Raw genomic sequence first — 26,237 nt, forward strand, 5'->3', positions numbered from 1 at the left:
CTTCAGGGCTTGAACCAGGCTGGGAAGTTGAACAAAACATCCAGAATGGGAAACCATTTCTGTAATACTGCATGGATACAGTTACCAAGTCACAAGCTCAACTCTAGGATGACCTACACATCGTTGCAACGGGGGTGGCATGGAAAGAGTATCAGTCATGGGTCCGATGCCTGGGAGGGAGTGCAGAAGGATGTTGGCCCTCATCATTACCATCTAAAGTAATGCATGGCAAGAGTAGAAATGTATGCTTATTCATGTGAGACACCCCCCCCCCCGTCTTAAACAAAGGAGAAGAAATTGCTGCTGAGGTCTAGTATACAAGCATATATACCACATACACAAGTTAAGAAGTGTAACCCTGCCCTCACAAGTATTTCACAACTATAGACATGAATCCACCAGCGTCTCACGAAATAAGAAAAACGTATGCATCTTTGTGTATTCAGATTTGCACATGTGAAATCTGCATGCTCAGACCAGGGTACTTTGGATCTGAGCGTACAGTGGAGTTTTCACACATTTGTACATGCCTCCATCATGTGCTCATTCTGCACACACCATCCATCTACACTGAATCCCATGCTCTCCTGTGCACACTCCCAAGAAAGCCTGTGTGGAGAGATTTAAATGTGTTTCTCCACTTGAGATCAACGCAGACATAAATTGTTTCAATTTCACATATGCCCAGTTGCCTATAGACATACACACGAAGACACACAAAGCTGTCCACAGTCAACTGAGATTATATCAAAATGACAGGACACTCACCATCACATCATGATACAAATCTTGCCATTACATACTAGCACTTTTTAACATCTGACACAAGAATGTAAGTCATGGGTTTTGCATTATTCGCCCCCTCCTTGCAGACACACACATGCACACACTCTTTTACTAGGAAGGATGATGCCAGGCAATCTGTAGGCCTGTTTAGCGCTAATGTCTATAGCAGGGTCTCTCAGCCAGGGTTCCGTGGCACCCTAGGGTTCCACAAGAAATCACTAGGGGTTCCCTGGGACATCATGATTTATTTAAAACATTATTTCAAATTCAGGCAACTTCCCATTAAAGAGGTCAGTTTCATTCTTTATTTTCAGTTTAAGAACACTGTTAATGCATATAGACAGGCCTACCCATGAAATGAATGTAATAATTTTGTAACTTCTGGCCTATCTTTGAGCCTGAATGTGCAGGGGTTCCCCCAGGCCTGAAAAATATTTCAAGGGTTCCTCCAGGATCAAACGGTTGAGAAAGGCTGGTCTATAGCGTTGATTTAGAGAGCTGTTCAGTGTCCTCTAAGAAATTGTGGGAATTTTGCAAGTGGTAGAGGTGGAGTCAGCACCCTTAACAGTGGACCTTATTCTGTGACTTCACAAAAAGTCACAAGGGTCCAAGAAAACATTAATGGTGTTTTAATTTTTAGTTAAAAACAATTGAGACTAGAAATGATCTCAGATGGATCTTGCAAGAGTTCTGTGCAGAGGGAGTTTTCAAAAAACACTTTGAATTTAATTGTGGACCTCTGTGATTGCCATCCTGGAGTGCTGCAGAAGCTGTCTTCTCCCTGGAGACCACAGCTGGCCTTCTAGGACACAGAAACCTTTTCAAACACATCACCTATTCCACCCACAATCGGCTTACCCTTTCTCTCCACATCTCCTCTCTCTTTCTGTCTGGCAGGAGGAAAAGAAGGTGCCTCCGCCAATACCAAAGAAGCCACCACGCTCCCGGCTGCACCCGGTGAAGGACCGATCCCTGGACTCCGTGGACCGGCAGAGGCAAGAAGCTCGCAAGAGGCTCCTGGCAGCCAAGCGGGCTGCCTCTTTCCGCCAGAGCTCAGCTACTGAGAGTGCCGACAGCATCGAGATCTACATCCCAGAGGCCCAGACCAGACTGTGAGGGCTGGGGCCGTCTTTTCTAACCCTCCTCCACGCAGAGCGCACAGCATTCTGGGATCTGCTGGCTGTGTGCCACTGTTCCTTCCGAGAGAGAAACACAAGGATCTACCCGGTCTCTACTTTTTTTAAAAGAACAAGGAACTTCTGAAATCCATGAACTTCATCCAAGACAGTTGGGAAAACTGGGGTTCTGGCCCTTTCGCTCATCACCCTCAGCAGGACTTGGCAACAACCAGCCTATACCATATGCTCTCCTTGGATCCATCCAGACCTTCACCTCCTTCCCTTCCTCTTCTTATCACCTTGGCCTCCTGTTCCATCGGTGGGCATTATCCTGTCCCCTTTTAACCACCCCGTATATGAGCTTTTCTCACTGTCCTGCAGGCTCGGGCCCCCTCCCACCACCTGTCACTCCACCTCCATGGGTTCTAGGCCCATCAATATTTATATAAAAATATATATGTATATGTACTTCTATAAATATAACCGAAAGGGCAGAAACTGCCCCCAAGACCACAGCTGTGTTTCTGATGGCGAGAGCTTCTCGTCTCCTCAGGAGACCCCCCCCCCTTCCATATCAGCAGCCCCTTTCCCACCACTCACGTGCACAAAACATACAAATCTCCCTCCGTTTTCTCTCACTCACAAAGGTCTCAAGCTGGGAGCATTAGCAAGCAACCAACTCTTGTGTGGTGGTCAGCTCAGCAGGTTGGCGTTTCAGTGGATCTTCGCATATCACAGTGGTTTTCTAAGGAGCATTGAAGCTAAAACTTCTAGAGAAATTTGCAGAAAAAAAGGTTCCCTGGTAGGAGAATTCAAAATGTCATTTAAATTAAAAGGTTGGTGGTGCCCTTCAAGTGACCAATGTCTGATCATATGTATCAGCAGGGGTCTGTTGCCCAGAAGTTAAGCCATGATTTTGCTATTCAACAAGGTTGTTGATGAGAATCAAAATGAGATCCAAGAATAGAACATCAGTGGTTATAAAGGGTCTCTAAGAAGACCAAGGGATGTTTCCAGACAGGACTGTGCTTCTGCAATCAGCCTGCCTCATTCATGGATTTTTCCAGGGGCCCCTCCTGAAAATGTCTTCCATTCATAATTCTTCTGTGCTTTCCCAGAGCTAATCTGAGCTTTTCAAAAGAATCAGTGGAAACTCACTAAGGAGGGGAAAAAATGGTTACACTCTCACATTGAGTTGATAGCCCCAGTAGCCTGCCATTTGGAAACACCCAAATGGATCAGGATGAATCTAAGGTCTTCCCCAGTCAGGTGTTTTCCAGATGGACTGGATTACAACTCACAGCATGTCCAGCCACAATGATTTGGGGGATAAGGGAGTTGTGGTCCAGCCCGGTAGGAAGGCATCCAGTTGGGATGGGATGAGTTAAAGGGATAGCTAGAGGTACATAGCTCATGGCAATGAAATATGGAGATTTCCCATCTTCAGGGAATCACTCCATATTAATGTGTGCTGCAGAAACTATGTTGAAAAGGGTCTAACCAGTGGTCTAAGATGCTCACTTCATCCACATGCACCACTGACCAGAGTTTTTATTCCTCAGCATTGCTTTCTGTAATATACAGTATGTCCTAGACAAGACTTCCCTAACTCGATGTTTTCAAGAAGTTATACTTCAGTTCCTAGAACTGGAGAACTCCAAATGTGTTGGACTTGAAGTCCTGTTGGCCACAAAGGCCGAGAATTTGTGAAGGACACCAGACTGGGCAAGGCTGCCTTAGAATAAAACAAGGGAATGCTGTCCAGCAATTCCACACTGGGGGAGATGATTTATCCTGGTGCTTATCTTATTTGACGGAAGTTCCCAGGTAGAAGCAGTTTTCTGACAGCCACTTGTCTAAACAAGGAAAACCAATAAGTCAGTTCATGGATATTTAAAATAGCATCAGCATACAGACAGCGAGGATACTGGTTTTTACTCTTCCCCACTAAAAGGACAGGAAAATCAATGACAAGACCAAGCTGCTGAGGGTGACTTTGTGACCTTGTTCCATAAGACTTCCCAGAAACAATTGCGTGGATTTTTGAATGCTGGGGTTATTTTGCATGGCAGGCTGAGGGCTGCATTCCTACATTATAACCAAAGAATTGGTGATGCAGGAATGACAGGAAAAAGGACAGCAAACCAAGAAGAACCGGTTTGGAATCAGAGGGTGGTTCTAGACAGGGTGGCTTCAGGGTGGAGTTCAGAGCCAATGGCACCACTCTGGTCAGAAGAGAGAGAAAGGCCAACAGAAGCAAGTATCTGTAGCTCAGGACTGAACGGTGGAGTTCGTGGTGTTCTCTGAGTGTGGTTGTTTCCTTGCAGACATTTCGTTACTTCATCATTCAACATCATCAGTGCGAGGGAGTGTGAGGTTGGCTCCTGTTTACATACAGCAGCTTGGTGGGGGTGTGGCTTTCTTCTTGGTAGTTCCTCGGAAAACATCTGCAAGAAAACAACCAAGCTCAGGGAACACCAAGGACTCCACAGAGGGAGAGACCTTAGGGCCTGGAGTCTGAAGAAGGAGGACAGCCTTATTGCCACAGATCCTTGTCTTTTCCTATTCTCAGCAACTTACTAAGAGAGGAGAACAGCAGGAAATAGGAAAATGGGAATGAGAGGCAGGACAAAGTAGGATGTAGCTTATCACATTTACCAAAAGGAAATAACCCTGATTTTTTTTTTAATCTGTTTGATCATGTCCGATTCTCAGAGACTGCCTGGACAAGTCCCTGCAGTTTTCTTGGCAAGGTTTTTCAGAAGTAGTTTGCCATTGGGGTGAGTCAAAGGGACTGGCTCAAGGTCACCCAGCTGGCTTTGTGTCTAAGGCAGGACTAGAACTCACCGTCTCCCAGTTTCTAGCCTGGTACCTTCACCACTACACCAAATTGGCTTTTAACCCTGAATTACCATCCCTCAAAAATAGGAATAAATAACAATCACAAAAATGCAAGTCATAAACTCTGTTCATTCCTCAATGTTCCTAACTTGTCAACAAAGAGTTATTAATCCCCATTGAACGGAGGACACCAGCTTAGATAAAGTAGCATTATTTTCTGAGGTGTCCTCCAGAAGTATAAAGTCATAGGTCCTATCATTCCGAACCAGACACAGACCAAACCTCCTGGAGGTCACCACCAGATCCAGGAAGGCTGTGCTAGCAGGCCCCCAGATATTTGGCTGCATCCACAAAATGCTTTGAGTTGCTTGCTGAAATGTCCCATTTGTTTGGTTTCTGCAGCATGTTGAACCATAAACCAACCAAATGACCTGGTTTCACACAACACACTGAGCCACCACAAGTTAAAATTAACCAAGCTTAATGTGTTGTGTGAATGCGTCTGCAAGGTATTATCTGACTTAGTTAGGCTTTTCATGTATACATAACCAACGGATGGTCTGTTCTAGGACAGGACAGACATTTGCTACTCACCTCTTAACTGGGACTGCCACAGTTGCCAGAAGAAGTTACTAAAAACAAATATTTCAAAAGGAGTGACATGCATAATCATAAATGTCACCTCTTTGTACTTGGTTTAGCATGGCAAAAGCCTCTGCAAGTTCTTCATGCAGGGAGAGCAAATAAGTTGATTTCCCCATGTTAAAAAAAAAAAGTTTATCAGGCAAGACAGTTCTTAACCTTTTCTATTGACTTCCAAAACCAATTCAGATTTTGGAAAGGAGAAGCAGAGCCCTCCTGGGCTTATTTCAGCTTTGAATGTATCACTCTGGGCCTGATAGGATACATCCCAAGATTACACTTACCTGGGTTTCTCTAATCTTATACTAGTACAACCCTGCAGAGTAAATCACATGTTGCACTCATTCATTCATCTTAACCATTCAGTCGCGTCCAGCTCTTGGCAACTCTATGGACGAGAACTCTCCATGCAGCCCTATCAAGCACAGCTTCTTTTAATTGCTGGATGTTCATCTTGGTATCTGTTCTGATGGTATCAAGCCAGCGTACTCTTGGCCTGCCCCTTCTTCTTGTTCCACTAACATAACATAATTGGTTTGCTTTGATTAGTGTTATGAAAAAGATGAAGGAAAGAGGACCAGTTCTTGGTGCTGGTGAAGGATAACAGCAGTGCAGAAGACAGGGTTCAGTAAACACCACAAAGCTCAGGAAACTTTTTGGGTACCCAGTCAATCCCCCAAAAGACATTACAAAATGTCAATGGCTGAGATCTTCCAAGAGTGGGACATCTCATGAGGTTCCTGAGATCTGAACCATGAGATGTCCCATGAGCTTGCACAAAACAGTGGTGTCTTACCTGACATCTTGCAAGATCTTAGATAAGCAAACCAGTTTTGTGGTTTTTTATGGGATTCACAGACACTATCCAGGACACTACCATTACGTGTCATGGACTCTCCAGTTCCCATGGCTGACATGTTGGGAACTTCTCACATGTAACAGGAAAGCATAGAGCCTGATCATTTGACCCAGCTTTTCTTAAGGTCCCCCTTCCTTCTTTAACGTCCACAAGAGCAGGAGAAAAGGAACGTATTTCTTGGATAAGTTATTCAACTCTGGCACCAAAGCATCCTCAGACACAGATGCAAATATTGTCTGACACATCAAATAAGGGAAGATAACTGAAAAGGTAATTAGGGAGCATGACTCATGCTCAGGCAATATAGTCTGATGAAATCAGGTGGTTTTTCCACCCCTGTCTGGCTGATTCAGACTAGGACTTTATTTCAATAGGGATACACACAAAATGAATCAGTGGTTAAATCAGTGGTTAACCTATATTTGGATGCCGTGCTGATGGCGGCCAAAAGTCTAGAATAGGCCATCCTGATTCCGTGCCCTCCAGCTGTGTTGGACTATGCAGAGACCCTAAGAAATTTTGCAAACCACAAAGGCTTGCCTACAGCTGCACTAACCTAAATTGGCCCCATATAAGATATATTACCTATTTTGCATCTTTCATGGTTCGTTTTTTTTTATATATCTATTAGCAATTCAGATTGTATACAACAAGTAAATCAATATTTTAAAATGAAACCATCTCAGTCAATAAAGTATACTCTTCATTTAACACACGTACATAGAGAGAGGATTATAGCCCCCAGTTTTATATATTTTATATTCCGCATGTCAAGGTAGATGGCAGTACAGATTCTCAAGCCAACATGCTGAGAAAAAGAGAGTGACAAACAGTATGAATGTCTGTAGCAATCTGAAAGCTGCTGTTGATCTCTCTGAGGGGATTTAATTTGGGGCACAAGCTCCATTTCCTCGTGTTCGTAATTTAAGGGGCAATTCAGTGTAAGTCAGTGTGTCACACACAAGCAAAGCTACTGAAAGCTAAATGGTGAATTAGCAAACCACAATTTAACCAGGCACCTTGCACAAACTCAACTAGTGCAATCAAAGTGTATGGCTTACTGTGCCATGCAGACCAAGACAGGTGGGTTAACTCATGATGGATAAGTGTGTCACACAAGTACAGCTCCTCCAGGGCCTGAAGGAGGAACTGGAGAGGATGTGGAAAGTGAAGGCCAAAGTGGTCCCTGTGGTGGTAGGGGCACTCGGGGCTGTGACCCCCAAGCTGGGAGAGTGGCTCCAACAGATCCCAGGAGCAACATCAGAGCTCTCTGTCCAGAAGATGCAGTGCTAGGAACAGCCAAGATACTGCACAGAACCCTCAAACTCCAGGCCTCTGGTAGAGGACCTGAGGTTGAGGAAGACCCATACCACCCATAGGGATGAGAAGGGAATATTATATATATCTTGGGTGGCCAATTTTATTTCAGTCAGGGACCAGGGCCTTTGAAGTAAATTTCAGCTCAAGCAACTAATTATCACTTCAGGGGTGTTCACAGGGTGTGGTCAAAAAGTCAAGATGGCAGTCAGGATGGTGTGATCGAAGCTCTGCATGTTTTTCATGTGCACCAAGATGGCTGCCATCTTGACTTTTATGACTGCATCATGGGGACACCCCTACCTCCCTTACAGGTTCCCCCACCTTGGGATGCTTTGCAGTGATGGGAAAGGCAGCAAAGTGGAAAATCAATTCTTGACACATGTTTTGCTGCTCCGTTTATAATGGGAGTAATCCAGTTTAGCTTAACACCCATTCAGTTTTATGGGAGAAGCAAAGATCAGATTCAGAGTGGATTGTGCCATTCTCTTCCCCTCTGTGCCAGATGTCCATGTACTCACTGATAAATCCATTTCTCTTGTGCTACCACATTTGTCTGCATGAAAATTTGCACTGAAACTCTAAACTGCATGAAAAAAAATTACTGAAATTCACACCCTTGGAGCATTTTCTCTCAAAATATCTTTTTCATGCCTTTTTCAAAGGCATGAAACAGCATAAGAATATCCAAGAAGTGTGAAAGCAGGCAAATAAGTAGGTTAATTAATCTGGGAACTGCAGATTAGATCAATTCTGAGTTGGAATTTGCAGATTGGATTCCTAGAGTTGGACTTTTTGTACAAAACGCTATGAGTCAACCCATATGATGCTTCATAGCCTCACTACCCCAAAAATCTAAGTTGTTGGGAGGAAAGCTGATACGTTCTTTAGTAAAGCTGTGCAAGGCTTTGTTGCATCGAGCTGGCAAAACACTGATGTTTCAATGTCTCAGATCAAGTCATCAAATTATTAATCAATTTGATTCATGAAATCAGATCAAACAATTAGATTTGGTCAATCAAAAGATCTGGGCGCATGCTTGCACAGGAAACCAATTTTCGGAATCACAGGAAAATCAAACTGATCCAATCTGAAGATTCATTTTGACTTTTCAAACAGAATCATTTGATGAATCAGATTGGATAAGATTCCTGCACCCCTACTGTGCTTCATTTGGGCTGGGAATTAGTTTAATTAGACATTTGCATATCATTTTAGGTCATTCTGGTTGTTTGTAAATATGTGCTACCCCCTTATCTCTGTCCCATCTAACTCTTTAACCATGGTTAAGCATGTTCTTTTCTGCCTTGACAAGCCACCATTTCCAGGCACCTCTAGCTAGAATGTGAAACTAACAATTAACTATGTCAGCCATGTACAACCAAAGGCCCCTCTAACCACTCAACATATTAAAATCACTGCAAGATGTCTTCAGAGCATGGTCAAAAAAGTTAAGAGGGCAATGATGATGATGCAGTTGAAGCTCCAGTGGGTTTTAATTTTCTTTTTTTTTTCATACCCTGCCAACACCCCAAAGTAGCTACATGGAGCAATAGCACAAACATTCATGATATTCAACCCGAATGAGTTTCCATGTCTCTGTGGAGACCAAACTGAGAAAGACTTGGACAGATAGATCAGCCACAGCTAAACTAAATCTCACTTTTTGAAGGCTGGAGGTCTTGGCATTCAGGCATCCCTTTAGAATGGGAGCCCTCTAGCCCTTTCATTCCTGTGGGCTGGGGTGCCACCTTGGCAGGTGGAAGCACCTGGTTCACCTGGTCTGAGCTCAGAAGCTACACTGAGTCAGACCTGGCTGGGATGTGGATAGAAGACCCCCCAGGAAATGCTACAGCTGCAACCTAGATGCAGAAGTTGAAAAACATCCCAAAAGAAAGCAGTAGGAAACTATTTCTGCCCTGTTGCCAAGAAAAGTGCACAACTGGGTTTTTATAGTCATTAGAAATCTAGTGCAACTGGAAGGAATGTTTATTCCTGAAAAATATCTGGCATGGAGGAAAACTTGCCCCTACATAGAATGGCCACGATGGGAGACACAGTTGGTTCTGTTCACACAACATGCTTAACCAGCTCAGTTATAAACCAAGCAGTTGCCCTTATGGAACAGGGGAAGCTGGGTTAGTTGTAAACTGGTTTACTGTTTCTTTTTTCTTGGTTGTTTAGTGTGTTGTGTGTTGTGTGAACTCAGCCAGTTTGGTTACTTTCCTAGTATGGTCTTCTATGGAAATGGACTTATTCAGTATCCAAATTAAGCATTTGTAAGAATGCAGCCAGTCGGTCCCTAAGCATTGATCCTCACAACCCTCCCTGCCAATCCTCCCTATAGCTCCTCTCCACACACCCACGATGCCCATAAAAACAGGAGGCGCATCTTGGCCACCATCTTGCCTTTTTTGACCACATCCTGTGGACTCCACTGATACATTTATTATTACCCCAATAACTTTTTCTTTATTTTCTAAGCAGCTTATTGGGGCCTCTATCTATCTATCTATCTATCTATCTATCTATCATCCATCTATCTATCATCTGTCTGTCTGTCTGTCTGTCTGTCTATCACATTTACAAGCTTAGGGGCCCACAAGCCTTCTTGGAAATGACGTTCTTGCTGCAGCAGAGCAAATTGCATTGTTTGAAGCACATCTACTTCCCCCATTCTTCTTCTTTTTTAAAAGTAAATATAAAAAGTCAGTGGGGAAGGAAGCCAAGAAAGTGGGAAGGGAGATTGTGATGTCTGGGACCCCTGCTGTAGGACATGGCTGTAGAACTTCTGATCCAGAGCCTTCCCCGCCCCCCCCCCAATCTCCAGCAATTTCATCAGCTGCTGATTTTCAGCAAGCACATTAATATTAAATGGGGGGGTGTCTTTAAGACTTGAGGTCAGAAAGAATGAGGGGGGGACTAATCAATTTTTCAGGGGGAAGGTGAATTGGCTTTTCTACTCTGGACACATCCACTTTCTACTTTGCCCACTCCACTCCCAACTCCCACTTCCACACTGCTTACCAACATTTTGCACAAGGCCCACCTGCCACCCTCATCTGCCCCCAGAGGATATGCAGCCTGTTTTTTTAGCATAAACAGTATAAATTGAGGCAGAGGAAACAAACTACTTTCAAGATTATGTCAAACTCTGTGTCTAATGGAGAAAGATGCACATGACAGCAATTTTTCATAAAGGGGGGAGAGGATTCCTTATTGTACCCTTCTCCCCAAATCTGTTCCCCTGCAAAAAAACGTTGGACTTCCACTCCAGTGAATCCCATCCAGCGGTCAGGCATTGTGGGAACTGAAGTCCCAAATATTTGGAGGTTTCTACGCTTGAGAAAAACTGCTTTTTTGCTTCACCAGAAAACTCAAAGTCACTTTGACCACCTTCCTTCTATTCTGGCCACCTAGAAGAAATCCCCCAAGTCATTAAACCTTCTACCAGGCATCAGGCTTTCGACAAACGTCTCCTTGTCTCGTTGGCAAAAGTTTGCCCCACCTAACAGCAAAGCTTTCCTAAACCGGCAAATCTGTTTCTTATTTTGAAAGCAATACTGCTCTCTGCTGGCACAGAAGGGCAGGGACTAAGGCCTTCTGGCTTTCTGTATTCACAGACCTGCCTGGCCTTTTGATGCCCCTTCCTTCCTCTCAGCCTCAATTACTTGCAATTTGGCCAAAGAGGTCAGTCTTGCTCCACTGCTAGCCCATGACTCTCAAAGGTTGTCCCTTGGGGAAGCAAGCACCACAGCTCACAATCCATCTGAAAGGGCCCTGCCAAATCTTGGAGCCTCGTCATCACCCCACAAGAGAAGGCAGCCATCCGGTCTCCAGATATTTTGGACTACAAGCCCCATAATGCCTCGCCATTGGCCATGAGGGCTGGGGCTGCTGGGAGTTGTTGTCCAAACATCTGGAAACCTGCAGTGTAGCCCTGAACCTTCTTAAAGTACACTTTGCGGGGTAAGTTTGCATACTAGCTGTGAGTAAATGTTTGGGAAGCCCTTGGCAAGACAGTATCCTGGTTCTTCTGGATTTGACTCCAGCTTTATTTTTCCCAAATGCAGTTGGCTGCACTGTGCTTTTCCACAAACATCAACAGCTGCCTTGTTATTTGTGGTTACTGCTTCTTTGTGGTGGTGTTTTTCACATAGGAGCGCTGACACTTCTGGCACATTGCCTTTGGGAAAAATAGGGACCAAAGCAAGGGGCCCTTTGGAGAGTAGGAGAGCCCCCACAGGCATCGCTGACAGTGGTGTAAGGGATGGACGAATGCATTTTTTTCAGTTGTTCTTTTGTGCATGTGAATATGTCAAGTTACGTTTGTCAAACGTGAAAACGTTTGGCTGCATTTTGGTGCCCATTTCTACAAGCATTTTTATTTGCAAGAACTGCATCTATGGCAAAATTGCAAGAATTTTCCCTAAAACATGCAATTTTGTACAGTTTTCATGAATAGGTGCATTTCTCATTCTGCTTAAGATTTTTCCCTATTGTGCTTTTTTAAAAGACTGGTAAACAGCATTGCAAAATTTAAATAAGTGCAAAATACTGTTGTTAACTAACTTTTGGTTCATGCATTTGATCAAAAATACAAAATCAGCTCAGTGCAGGGTCAAATATCAACTAAATTACTTTCTCCCCATCCTTGGTGGTGTGGGATCCAGAACTGGGCTGATTGTGCTGTATCTTGTATCAGGCCTGATGACCTTTTAGTTATCCCCCAATATCAATCCATCCTGGAAGCATTCTGAAAACCCCTCCCTGGGCTGAAGGTTGATGGCAAAATATTGCAAAACGTTATTTTCAAAGCCTGAAACCAGATTCATTCATCCTTCTTCATTTCCATCAGAATGATCACATTCTTTGCATTAATAATACCAAACCCATATTGTCCCTAATGCTTTTCCCTGTACTGTTGGAACAGTTTTGTTCCAATAAGCCTTCTGAACACAGGCAAACATCACTATAATGTCACTTCTTGAACATTCCCTTTTAATTAGAAATCAATCCAACATCAGCCAAAGCAAGGCCCTCATAGCACATGAAACTTAAAAAAAAATAAAAAACAAAGAAGGGCAATTGCTTGTCTAAATCTACCTTTGATGGGTAGATTTGATTTAAAAAATCTTTCATGCCTCTTATCAACTTATCTTATCAACTTTAAAACAATGTCAAACTATGTCCTAAACTGCACTCTCTCATATATTTCATCCAGCTGGAAATGTCCAACAGAATCACTTCTTGTCCTATATTCAGGACCAAATAAGTAGAAAGGTAATATTGATTGATTATGTGCCATCAAGTTGTTTTTGACTCCTAGTGACCACATAGATTTTCTCCATGACAATCTGCCCCTAATCTAGAGAGGTAATAGACCCCATTTTTTCCATGCATTCAAGACTTAGTGTGGAGTGTGGTGTTTCCTGCTGAAATAAAAATTAAAGCCATGCAGAAAATTTGTTGTTCTACCAACTGCCCAAATTGCTTTCAATTTTTCTTTTCAAGGGGAGATCCATTCCAGAGAAATTCTATATGGGTAAATAGAGTCACAAGGTGGCCTCCCTTTCTTTCTACAGTGTTTTCTCTAGCTTCCCATGTCTCAATTCTGTTCCAAGGAAAAGACTTCAGGAGAGAATTCCTCCCTTTTTCAGATCAGGAAGTGTGGGCAACCAGGGTTTCAGATAATTACAAGTGAGCTCAACTCAACTCAACAGTAGCAGTTTCTGCTACCTGCACCATTAAAATAAGCTTTAAAAGAATGCCAAAACAAATTTAAAAGAAATTCTCAAGCAGCCTGAAAATAAGATAGAAAAATAGCAGGGAAAGGAAACTTTCAGGAAAAGAGAGGACAGGTTTCTGTACAGTATTTGAATATTTCCATGAGGGGCCCAACCCAGAGGATTCCTAAAAAAGCATTCAATCTTGCACACAGTGAGCTATGAAATAGCCTAGGAGAACTGAAATTAGAAGATTTTTAGCATCTTGGTCTTTGGCCATTGATGCTTGCATTGGTTCTAAATGCCACAAAGAAAACCAGGAGTATCTGTAAATGTCCAAGATGGCACACTAGATCAATGTCCACATTGTAGACTATATAAGGAGAGCAAATCAAAATCCAGATTTTTTTCTGTGCTTTATGGTTTGATATTCCATGGTTGCCTCGCATCATGCTAGTCGGAAAGTTCTTGTTCTGATGAGACATCTGTAGAAATTAGGACAGATGCTAAAAATAAGATTTATGATGCTTCTCAGGGGAAGAGGGGCTTTTTACCCCCACCTCTAAGTTGCTGCCAAGTTTGGCACCAAAGCAACATTTGAGGTGGATCTGGAGGATTCTGCTCAGGCAAAAAACACCCACATTTTTACAGATTCTGAGATAAACTTTTTAGAAATCAGCTCATTTTCTATTTGGATGGGAGGGGAGAGGAATGAGTGGCTGGGAGCAGTTATCTAAAGCAGAGACCCTGAATGGCTGAAAATGCCCTGTGATTTCTCCCCTAGATACTAAGTCCTCACACTGCACATCCTAAGTAGGAGAACTGATAAGGAGTATTCAGGGAGGGGGATTTTGATTTTTTCTTTTAATTTTGTGGAGAGGGTGGAAGAACTATCCAATGGGTTGAGAATGGTGGATAGACCTTCTGGAGGACAGCCACAGCTAGTCTGGTGCCCTCCACTTGAGATAGTGACCATTCCCATCACTCCAATGGCCAGTCTGCACAGGGTTGATGAAAAAGCAGTCCATCACCCCTGGAGGTCACCCAGGCCAAAGGATACTTTGTATCTCCAGGCCAGGTTCCTTCTACCAGTCCTGCAAGTTTTCATCTCCTTTCTCTTTCTGCTCAGTCTCCCAAGCCACTCCCCTATCCCACCCATAGAGCCATGGGCAAAGTATTTGGCCAACTTTCTGTCACCTGCAGAGGAAGCAGGGATAGGGGGCCATCCAGCATCTGCAGAGAGTGAGTCAAGTGCTGTCTTTGGAGGCTTCCAACCAGAGAGCCCCTGTGCACTGTGAAAAATCTTTCCAAACAGGGGGGGGGGCTGTTTTTTTTAATCCCATCCACCTCTTGAGTTGGAAGAAGCTCAGTCTCTGTGAGAAATATTCCAAGGAAAGCACCCAACGGACAGACATTTTCAAGCAAGGCACAGGCCCCGTTAAGGAACAAGGACTGGCCACCTCCTGAAAATGCAATGCCTGGTTGGGGCAATGGCTGGACTGTCAAGGACTTCCTACCTGAGGAATGCTGGGAAATCACACGGGTAAGCGAGGCGCTCTTCAGCATTTTTCAGAGCACAAGTCACATCTCAGCCTGTTCCAGAGCTACCAGCCTTCCTCTGCAGGTTCTTTCCCTAAGGAAGAATTCCAGGTGACCCGCAAGCACAAAAGCTATCCCTGCTTGGGTTATTTGGTCTGGTTTTCATCTCTAACATTGTAGAAATGATGGTGATGATGATGATGATGATGATGATGATGATGATGATGATGATGATGTTTAAAAAATATTTACAATTCACCCTTCAGCCCAGAATGTCAATATACAGTTTTAGAAACACTCAATCCCCACCTCTTAGAAAGACACCTGCCATGTAGCCGAAACATCTGCTCAAACAGTGGGCCTCTTGCTTGCTTGCTTGCTTGCTTGCTTTCTGGAGAATTGCTTGCTTGCTCCTCTGCTTTCCTAAAGGGGGGTGGTGTTTACATCATGGGGGCAACTTGCAGCCTTCAGGGGGGCTGTCCAGATCCATCTCTCTGAAAATGATTGCTGAAAATCCTTAGAAACACTGACCATTATTTTGGGTTGGGAAACACACTGGGGTGATGACCTCAAATTAGGTAGCACACTGCTTAAAAGAACAAAGAAACTCCTCTAACTCACCTGCCCAAAATCTGGGGGTGGGAAAAATATCCCTGCCTCCGTCACCCTCATGACACAGCTCTTGCCATTTTGCACTGCTGCCTTGCTCCTCATGACACTCGTCAAAATGTGGCTTGTGATCCACGGCCACCAACATATTGCCCACCTCTGATTCGTAACAGCAAGGTTCTTTCTAACCTAGGTATCTCGGGGCCCAGATATCTTGGGCTTGCAACTCCCAAATTCCCATTCAGCATGGCCGGGTTCAGTCCCCACACACTTGGAAGGTGCAGGCTGGTGATGTTTGTCAAGAAATCTCTCTATGATGAGATTTTCCTATACCATAGGAATCCATAGGATTTATTTCTGATTGATGCTAAAATGATCAGGCTCCACTAAATTCAATGGTATCTCCTTCTGTCTAGACATCCACTCCTAGCTTATCAAAAGAATATTGGGCGGGTCTACGATAAAAACAAGCTCTAATAGTATTATTCCATAATTATGATGTCAACGATGATACTGAATTTGAACACATCAACAGGTCTGGCCCAGATTCTCTGCAGTTTTCACTTTTTAAATACACGGAAAATTTCCACCATTCATTTTTCTTAAAAAGAAATCAGGTAAGTCTTTAGAAGCTTAAAACCACCCTTAAAATAAAATTTCTCCAAAAGTTTTTCTGAACTTTACTGTTTTGAACCAATGTTTGAATAAAGTTCTGGAGAAAGCTAAATATTGGAGTTGCTTGTCCACCTGGAGATGTATTCTTGACCCAGTTGTTCGGAGAGGGCAAAATCATTTTGCAAACAAGACAGTTGGAGGTTATCTGAGCTCTCTTCCATTCCAGATATACCAAACTGGGTTAGGTACTATGGGTAGATGAAGTAGTTTTCTTGCTGTTGAAATAAACCTTACAAATCATCCTTTCCATGGTCTCCACACAGAACTGCCCAGTTGGATGTGTCCAGATCTTCTCATCCTTGAGGTCAAACATGTCCTACTGTGGAAAGACTTTAGCACAACCTCACATCTTAGCAACTTGTTAAAAATAGGTACATCTCAGGAACTTTTCCCAGGAAGCAGGTCCTCTAAATTTGAGATCTGCCAGCAGCTAAAGGCACAAAGGGATCTTGGCCCATTCTATCTCCTCTACCATGATGGCCAGGAAACCAAGACCTGGTCATCCCTCAAGCTAGATCTCAGTCCATATCTTAGTTCTTAGTGATGTGCCTGAAAGAAGGCCTTCTACTTGTAAGGCAAATAAACTACTGTACAGTAATTGTGCCATGTGGTTCCATTTTTATTGTAATGACTTTAGCTGTAATAATAATAATAATAATAATAATAATTCCAATAATGAACATAATTAAAAAATACTCTTTGAATATTCCAGACCCAGAGCATTGCTTGGAAGAGCTTGGTCAAGTCTGAAGTCTCACCTTTGATTTTTTTAAACTGTGTTCTCCTCTGCAGGGATTGGCCATTGGTTTGGCAAAGGCACCATCAAAAACTATTTTGAAGGCAAAGGCGGGCACTTGAGCTTTGCTCCTTACAAGATTAGGGCTTCTGAAGGCAGTGATAAGACAAAATTTTCTCCATAGATTTGCATTCAACTAACTGTTGTAAGTTAGCATGAAAAATCCCTATAGTCAACAGTCCACAGTTGTACAAACCAAGGCTTAGTTTAATGCAGTGTTTCTCAGCCTTGGCAACTTTAAGATGCATGTCCACACATCTTAAAGTTGCCAAGGTTGAGAAACACTGGTTTAATATGTAAAGTTACCATAGAAAACCATTGTCAGACATTGCCTTTACGCCCCACTAGATGCTTTTTGCCAAATCCCTTCCACAATATTTTGGCGAGCCAATTCTAATCTGAGCAAGGCTCCAGTTTCATAGAACCTTTACTTAAGAATGAACAGCCTTCAGACATGTGGAATCTACTTCGGTATTTTTTTTTTCTACAATCTCCTGCCCCACCTGCCATAACCCAGGCATGAAATCCTGTCATGCAGACAAAATATTCACAAGCAGAACCCGCAATCCAAGAATTTGCTCTCAGCTCAAAACTAAGGTCACTGATTATTTCATATAAGCCTTCACTCCCCTTCGCTTCACACAGCTTTATCAGCACTCTAATACTCAGAAAAGGACCCTTGCCCTTTAGATGACTATATTCAGTTATGTTGACCACCAGCAGCCCAGACTGGCTTTGTCCTATCTGTGACTGTTTAGACGTAGGTAACCAGATGTTATTTGATTGGGGTCAAACTCTCTACCAGAAGCTGAAAACATGGACCTCAAGAGACAAAAACAGCTCATACTGCCTCCTGGTGCTCAGCGTAACTGAAAACCCCACAAAGGATATACATTGTGTGTAAATAGAGCAGTTCCCACCCCCAAGCTGGGGGTCAGAAGTTATGCAAAGTCCTGTACATGGGGGCATGACATAATGTAACATCTGAATCTCCCTAACAGCTTAAGGGGTGGTCTATAAATACCATTTGGTTAGATTCTGAAACAGAGGAAAAAGCTTTCAACTAATTTCCATTCTACAACAATCAAAACACCTTGCTGATCAGCTGCAGATCTTACAAAATTCCACCACCTATCTACTTCCTTTTCAGCAAAGGATCGTTACCTTGTCGTGGTGCTGGAGCTTGAGCACCTCAATGATGCCATGAGCTAAACCATGAAGGGCCCCCCAAGATGGGAAGGTCATGACAGAGAGGTCAGACTAAATGCGATCCCTGGGGAAGGTAATGGCAACCCACCCCAGTATTCTTGCCATGAAAACTAAATGGATCAGTACAACAAGAGATATGTCGGTATACCATCAGAAGATGAGACCCCCAGGTGGGAAGATGGTCAAAATGCTACTGGGGAGGAACAGAGGATGAGTTCAACTAGCCCCAGACGTGATGACGCAGCTAGCTCAAAGCCGAAAGGACGGCTAGCGGCCGACGGTGCTGGTGGTGAACGGCGAATCCGATGTTCTAAGGATCAACACACCATCGGAACCTGGAATGTAAGATCTATGAGCCAGGGCAAATTGGATGTAGTTATTGGTGAGATGTCAAGATTAAAGATAGACATTTTGGGCATCAGTGAACTGAAATGGACTGGAATGGGCCACTTCACATCAAATGACCACCAGATCTAGTGCCTTGGACTGCAAGAAGATCAAACCAGTCCATCCTCCAGGAAATAAAGCCAGACTGCTCACTTGAGGGAATGATATTAAAGGCAAAACTGAAATACTTTGGCCTCATAATGAGAAGACAGGACACCCTGGAGAAGATGCTGATGCTGGGGAGAGTGGAGGGCAAAAGGAAGAGGGGCCGACCAAGGGCAAGGTGGATGGATGATATTCTAGAGGTGACGGACTCGTCCCTGGGGGAGCTGGGGGTGTTGATGACCGACAGGAAGCTCTGGCATGGGCTGGTCCATGAAGTCACGAAGAGTCGGAAGCAACTAAACGAATAAACAACAACATCTACTTCCCGCCCATTCCTGTCTATTTGTAGGGAGTAGAGAATTTAAGAGAAAAAAGTGTTACTTACTTTACCTTCCATTGTTCATTCAAATGGAATGCAATCATAACCAACTGAGCTGTGTATCTAGGAAAATATTTCTTGCTTCCCACAATACAGATCCATAAATTCAACTTACAGATAATATTTTTTGTTAACTTGTTCTCAACACTGACAAAGTTCCCACCAATATCCAGACAATACATTTCTTATCCCAAATATGTAACTTTTTCACTCTTAAAACTCTTCATCAAAATGATATATATCTTCAGGTTTTTCGTCCTAGCCTCACAAATCCCTGGGCGTTGCTTTTTATCATCTTTCTTGGATGTCTCTCCATTTGAATCAGAGAATGACATTGGCCTGAGAGCCAATTTGGTCTAGTGGTCAAGTCACTGGATTAGAAGTTGAGAGATGGCGAGTTCTAATCTTGCCTTAGGCATGGAAGACAGCTGGGTGACCTTGAGCTAGTCACGCCTTCTCAGCTGTAGGAAGAAGTTACTGGCAAGCCACTTCCAAAAATGTGGCCAAGAAAACTGCAGGGACTTGTCCCTGTAATCAGACAGGATCATTCCGGTGGATGATAACAGCAACACTCAACCATTTTTTCTCCCCTGATCCAACAAAAAATGGAATCAGAAACTCTGCTCCCTATCAGAAGCAAGGGGTTCATTTTGTAACATCCTGCATTTTTCTGGTAAGAGTATAGCATTCCAATATACATTACTATAGGTATGCATACGACATTATAAAAAGACTAAACGTATAGGGCAGGGTTTCTCAATCTTGGCAGTTTTAAGATGTGCGGACTTCAACTCCCAGAATTCCCCAGCCAGCATGGCTGGCTGGGGAATTCTGGGAGTAGAAGTCCGCACATCTTAAAACTGCCAAGATTGAGAAACACTGGTATAGGGTCAGTCAAAAGTAGGTCTCCTTTAAGCTAAGCTCAGCCTTAAGACTTCATGGAAACATCCATGTACTTTTCTTGACAATAGGGCAGGAGTAGTATGGCAGTGATGGGATGTGGTGGCGCTGCGGGTTAAACCGCTGAGCTGCTGAGCTTGCCGATCGGAAGGTCAGCGGTTCGAATCTGCATGACGGGGTGAACTCCCGTTGCTAGTCCCAGCTCCTGCCAACCTAGCAATTCAAAAACATGCAAATGTGAGTAGATTAATAGGTACCGCTTCGGCAGGCAGGTAACGGTGTTCCATTTAGTCATGCCGGCCACATGACCACGGAGAAAGTGTCTACGGACAGACGCCGGCTCTTCGGCTTTGAAACGGAGATGAGCACCGCCCCCTAGAGTCAGACACGGCTGGACTTAATGTCAAGGGAAACCTTTACCTTTACCTAGTATGGTAGTGCCTTCTTGAGGTTTTTTTTTTTTACTACTCGATCTAGACTTCAGCCCTGGAATCTCCCGTCTGAGTAACTAACCAGGCCAGATACTGATTACAGTCATTTACTAGATTTTTAATTGGGAGAAACAGCTACCAATATGGACCTATGAATGCTTATTGGATGTTACATACTTAGGCTGTGTTTCAGACAGCTTTAGAGTCCTCTAGATGTATTTGAGTTTTCCAACTATCATGGCTTTGTCCACGTTGACTGGGAATCCTCAAAGCCAAAGACTCACTTATCGGAGTTTTCCAGTGTTTGATTCCCCTGAAGGTAGGGCAGACATCTTGAGTGTTTTTCTTAGCAGCAGAATCAAAACTGAGTGTGGAAGTTCACATTAGTAAGGTTTCCATGGTTTTTCATGTCAAGTTATTTTCTTCCTCTTCAGGGAGAGGAATGCTCCAGAGTCTTATTTGTTACATGTGTGTGTGTGTGCCTGTGAGTCAGTGTTGACTCCTGGAGACTGCCTGGACAAGTCCCTGCAGTTTTCTTGGCAAGATTTCAGAAGTGGTTGGCCATTGCCTTCTTCCTAGGGCTGAGAGAGAGTGACTGGCCCACAGTCACCCAGCTGGCTTCATGCCCAAGGCAGGACTAGAACTCACAGTCTCCCAGTTTCTAACCTGGTGCCTTCACCACTACACCAGACTGGCTGTCTTATTTGTTACATAGCCATTAGAATTATCCAGTTCAAGGGCCCCTGGAAACTAATACAAGCAAAAACCAAAAAAGAGTTCTCCAAGAAATGCTATTACTGTAGAGCAGTGTTTCTCAACACTGGCTGGGGAATTCTGGGAGTTGAAGTCCACATATCTTAAAGTTGATACGGTTGAGAAACACTGCAGCAAAGGAATGGAACTGAACAACCAATAGCCTCTGAGCTCCATAAGTCCTCCCATCATACTTTTGCAGCCATCAGAGCATCCCCAGAATGGGCAGGACCCAAATAACTGGCTTTTAATGGGTTGGAGAAGTTTAGGAGACAAAATGAAGACCTTTAGCCTCTACATCTGGCTCCTTAAACCCCCCTCCAAACCTTTAAAAAAAAAGACCCAAGATGTTGACTCCCATCACCTTGAATGGCATCAGCCAGAGCGGAAGGACCTTTGTTCAGCCCTCAGCAGTGTCAAGTAGAGTTAGGAAATGCCTCAATCTGAAATCCAAGGGAGCTTCTCCAGTTACACTATGTTCATGCGACATACTTAATTGATTTCTGAATTCATCCATTTTCTAGTTTCCCACAATATATTTAGCCCTCAACTGATTCAAGGGGCTGCGTTCCCACTAACCACAAGACAACTAACCAAGGCAAACAGTTATCTCCATGGCTCCATCTTCAATGCAGCAACTTCAACAGTAGCTTTTAAGACAAAGTGGGAGATGATGAGAAAAAATACATTCATGATACAAAGTAGATAAGGCTTTAGGAAAGGTGAGTGTCAAAAAGAATCTTAACACACCCAGTTTTATTCTAAAGATGCCTACTTTCTGCTTTATTACATCCATTTATCTCCTCCACATACTGTCCCTGGCATACTTCTCAAGTCCCACACGTGGTCCTCAACTCAAAAGAATGTGGTGTGTCAAAGCAGGAGCCAATCAAAGGAGGTCTTTCTGTTGTAGGCATCTGCTAATCAAAAGCACTGAGTCCAGAAGGTGCAAAATAAACCTTGAGGCAATTTCATCTGGTTGGATGGATGTGGCCTCCTTCCAATTATAACGAGGTTAAGGAAGAAGACCTAACGTTGGGTGGAACTCGGTTTTCTGATGGTGTCGGCAGAGGTGGTGGCAGAGATGAAGGGAGGGGACGGCAGCGGGCAGCCTTTCGCACCATTGTCCACAAATCAGTCCGGAAGCGCTTGATAGAGAAGCAATATATAAGTGGGTCAATGCAACTGTTCAGGCTCAGGAGAGCCACACTCAACATGTGGAGGTTGTCTAGGAATGATGGAGGGCTGCAGGCCAAACCAGACATCTGGTCAGTGACCCAAGGAACCAAGGAGAGGTGATAAGGTGCCACACAGACCACAAACACTAAGAGCATGCCCAGGACCATGGCACGTGCTCTGCGCCGGTGGCCACCTTGACAAGTGCCAGCTGCAGTGGACAATGTTCTCATGATAGACAAGTAGGTCCCTAGCACAACCAAGAAAGAAAGAGTGAAGACCACCACCATAGCATAGGCATACGTTCTCTGGCCTGAGTGATGTTCAAAGCATTTCAAGCTTGTGGACTCTGCCTGGTGGGTTTGCCGCTTAGCCAACGAGGGAACGGCGCAGACTAGGCACAAAATCCAGGCCATCACACAGCTGATCAGTGCCCCCTGTGGCCGGTTCAGAACCAGTTCTAGCTTTGCCACCGTACAGTATCGGTTCAGGCTGATCAAGGTCATGAAGGCCATGGCACTGTAGGTGGCCAGATAGTAAATGGCTCCAGCCAGGCGGCAGAAGACTTCTGGCAGGCCCCAGTGTCCTTTAGCTAGGTAGTAGGTGATCCAGAACGGCAGGGTGAGGTTGAAGAAGATGTCTGCCAAGGTGAGGTTGAGGAGATAGATGCGGATGGCTTTCCTGACCCGTCCACTCTGAAGGAAAACGAGCAAGGCTGCCACATTGCCTGGCAACCCCACGCATAATACCAGGCAGTAGGTGGCCGGCACTAGGACAAACTGCAGAGGATCGTTGAGCTGACACTGGACATGTGCCAGCCCCGCAACTGTGGAGTTGTTCATCCCAACACCGCTGAAAGACGGGAAGGGAAAGAAGATCAGGCCACAATAAAGCAAACTCAGAGAGAAGAGAAAGGAGGAGGAGGAGAAAAAAAGATTCATCAGCTCAAGACAGAGGGGCTTAGAAGTGGGTGGATAGAGTAGATCGGTGTTTCTCAACCTTGGCAACTTTAAGATGTGTGGACTGAAGTCCACACATCTTAAAGTTGCCAAGGTTGAGAAACACTGGAATAGACTTACTTGTTGAAAACAAAGACATTTTGGCATGCCAAGCATTTCAAAGCCTGGATGGTTTGTAAAATCTGCAGAAGTGCACAGATTGTTCCTAATTAATTCAGTGGAACTCCAAATTAATTTTTGTCCTGAGCTCACCTGCTTTTATCTTCTGCTCTCTTCCACTTGGGGGATGTAGCACATCAAGACCAGATGTGGTCCTCAGCCTAGAAAACACACGCACACATACATACATACAGAATTCAGATGGACTAGGCCAGTGTTTCTCAACCTTAGGCAGCATGCTGGCTGAGGAACTCTGGGAGTTGGAGTCCACACATCTTAAAATTGTTAAGGTTGAGAAACACCAGATTAGGCACTTGGTAGGAGAATAGGTTTGGAGGCAGGCAGCCAGCCAGCCAAGATGGATTGGTGGAGGAGGGTGTAGAAGAGAGAAGGCAAATTAGACATTTCTTGGCTAAAAAGAGAAAGCAGGTTGAGGAAGAAGAGGGACATTCCAGGATAGAGTTGATCAGGCAGGCAGCTGATGCGAAATGAGGCGTTTTGAGTGGTTGGACCAGCAGACAAACGAGAGAGGGGCAAGCAATGGAGCAGGGAGGCAAGGTGCAGAAGATCTGCAGTGGGACGACCCACGGGCACACACCCACTCCCCAGTCATCCCCAGCTGACGGCAAGGAGATGCCATGGAAAAAAGAAACAAAATCCCCACTCACCATCCAGAGCTTTTCCCCGGCTCCCTTTCAGAGAGACCTCCCCACACCCTGCACCCGGTTTTGCTGCACTGGCATTTCTGATGGAGGAGCTGCAAGGCGATGCCCCAGGCAGCAGCCCTGCCCCCCCACGCCCCCTTTGCCTGTCTTTGGACAGTCTCCTGGCTCCAGTCAGCAGCTGCTGGGGCTTAGCTCTGTGGAGGAGGGGGGAGAAGGATGGCGGGCCTGTGGGCAGAATGCCTCCCCCCTCTGACGCAGTTCACCTGTTCAGATCCCCATCTTGCTGCCAAGGAAGAGCACAGCTGAGCCTGGGGGGTGGGCAGGGGTTGCTCTTGCTTCTCCCCCTGGAGATCTTGGCTGAGCAAAAGAAATGCAAAGAGAGAAAACATCCAGTCCTCGATTTTTTTCAGGTAAAACCAACCAAGTAGGAGCTGTGGAAGCTGAAGCCATTTCATATCAGGCACTAACTGGACCCATAGAATATGTGTATTCACCACCACCACCACCCCACACACATCTCTTTAAAACTGTATATATTCCGATAGATAGGTAGGTACAGTAGGTAGGTGGGTAGGTGGATGGATGGATGATAGATAGATAGATGGAATATTTAATTATTTAACTTATGGAATGCGATAATAAGTCTCAGTGGCGGATTAGTCTTCTGAAAAGGAATTATTAAAGTTCTTTATGAAAAGAAATAATCAATGGCAATTAGCCATAGCTAGATGGAACCTCCCTAGTCAGTGTCAGTCAATTTCTGAATACCATAGGCAGGGGAATAACTCAAAGAAAAGGTGATTATCTTGTAGGGAGGAAGAAAGGGGTTTCCTGACATCTTATATAAAGGATGTCAAATGTAAATTTATGCTTAATATTAACTATTGCTGAATCATGGGTATCATTATTATTATTATTATTATATAATGTCCTTTTATTGGTTTTCATTTTTTGGCAGTGGCAGAGTACTTCCCATTCCTGCTGATCTTATGCTGGATTGGTTTTGATATCTTGATTGATATTGAGGTATGAAGCTGAGGAATAATAAATATTCCCTCCTTTTTAACTACATATGGATTGCAATATCAGTCCCAAAAGAGAAGGGATGCTCCCTTTGATGCCCATACAAACTGCTGACTTGTAAGAGACTGCAATCTTTCTGGTGAGAACCCTTGATGGATTCCTCAGTCCCATACAGTTCCTTGAGTTTCGTGGGAAAAGATTAAAAAGCATGAAATCACGTGAAACCAGGCTGATGTCCATATTGGTTTTCTCTTTGCCCACTTCTGAAAACACCCTTCATCATGAACCAGGGAGTAATGGTCCACCACAGCTCCTGGCAAGCATGGGGCATGTTTACCACATCTCCCAAATTTCTTCTCCATACATCTGGGTTCATACAAAGCACTTAACCCCATCAATTAAAGAACTAGCTGTTGCATTCACACAACATTCTAAGATTGCTTCCTCTTAACCGGAGTTTCTTTGCTGGTGGCTTAGCATCTGGTGCAAACCCAGCTTGTCTGGTTATCTTATGCATCAGTATATTGTGGAATCTATAAAATGGGCTAATTCAGTAATTAAGCAGGTTGTGAGAATCGGGCCAGTCTGTGCTAGCTTTAACTGCCTTGTTTCTAAATGAATTTTAACAGCTCATGTGTTTACCGCAGCTAGCGCCCTAAAACATTCATTGGTCCTAGAATGGTATCTTCCTTAGTGCACCCTCAGCAAACAGCAATAAAGAAATGGCCAACTATTTATTTAAAAAAACTCCCAAATTGCCTTATGCTACAATGTCTTTCCTACTTATTCCGTTTTGTAATGTGGCCTGGCGCATGTGCATTTTGTAAAATTCAATCCTGAGTAAGATATCCCACATACTCAAAGGCCTTTGAATAAAAGCATAAAAGTTCTGGATGCACACACACTGAATTCAGTTGCATTCAAACAAACGTGCCAGGCCTGAGTTAGGGTTAAACTTAGATAAGGTTTTTGTGGCTTATGGGTCGGATAATCCCAGAGAATTTGATTAGTTGATAGTACAGCATATGAGGCAGACCCAGAAAAATGGGTTAATTCAGTAACTCGGCTGTATGTTGTATAAGCCCAGATAATAAGCCTCATGCATATGCCTATCTGCTGATTTGTTTTCTTTTTATAATCATGCAAAAGAGGGTAAAATATTTTAAATAACTGTTCCAAAATC

At 44.0% G+C, this 26,237-nt stretch overlaps 2 protein-coding genes across 2 annotated transcripts in view; one reads left to right on the forward strand and one right to left on the reverse strand.

The window, feature by feature from the left end:
• The window catches only part of DLGAP3 (DLG associated protein 3), a 39,237-nt gene extending 37,335 nt beyond the window's left edge, over positions 1-1,902 (forward strand). The window contains exon 10 of the mRNA XM_063311849.1: positions 1,684-1,902. Coding sequence (XP_063167919.1) covers positions 1,684-1,902 — 219 coding nt within the window. The remainder of the gene's footprint in view (positions 1-1,683) is intronic.
• Positions 1,903-21,807: 19,905 nt separating this feature from the next.
• On the reverse strand, positions 21,808-23,587 carry LOC134503199 (platelet-activating factor receptor-like). The gene is made up of 2 exons (XM_063311881.1): positions 23,460-23,587; positions 21,808-23,100 (listed from the first exon to the last, which is right to left on the reverse strand). The coding sequence occupies exon 2, from the start codon at positions 23,088-23,090 to the stop codon at positions 22,077-22,079; it is 1,014 nt and encodes a 337-aa protein (XP_063167951.1). The 5' UTR covers positions 23,091-23,100; positions 23,460-23,587; the 3' UTR covers positions 21,808-22,076.
• Positions 23,588-26,237: the final 2,650 nt, after the last annotated feature.

Source organism: Candoia aspera, chromosome 10 (assembly GCF_035149785.1).
Source record: "Candoia aspera isolate rCanAsp1 chromosome 10, rCanAsp1.hap2, whole genome shotgun sequence".
Taxonomy (NCBI): domain Eukaryota; kingdom Metazoa; phylum Chordata; class Lepidosauria; order Squamata; family Boidae; genus Candoia; species Candoia aspera.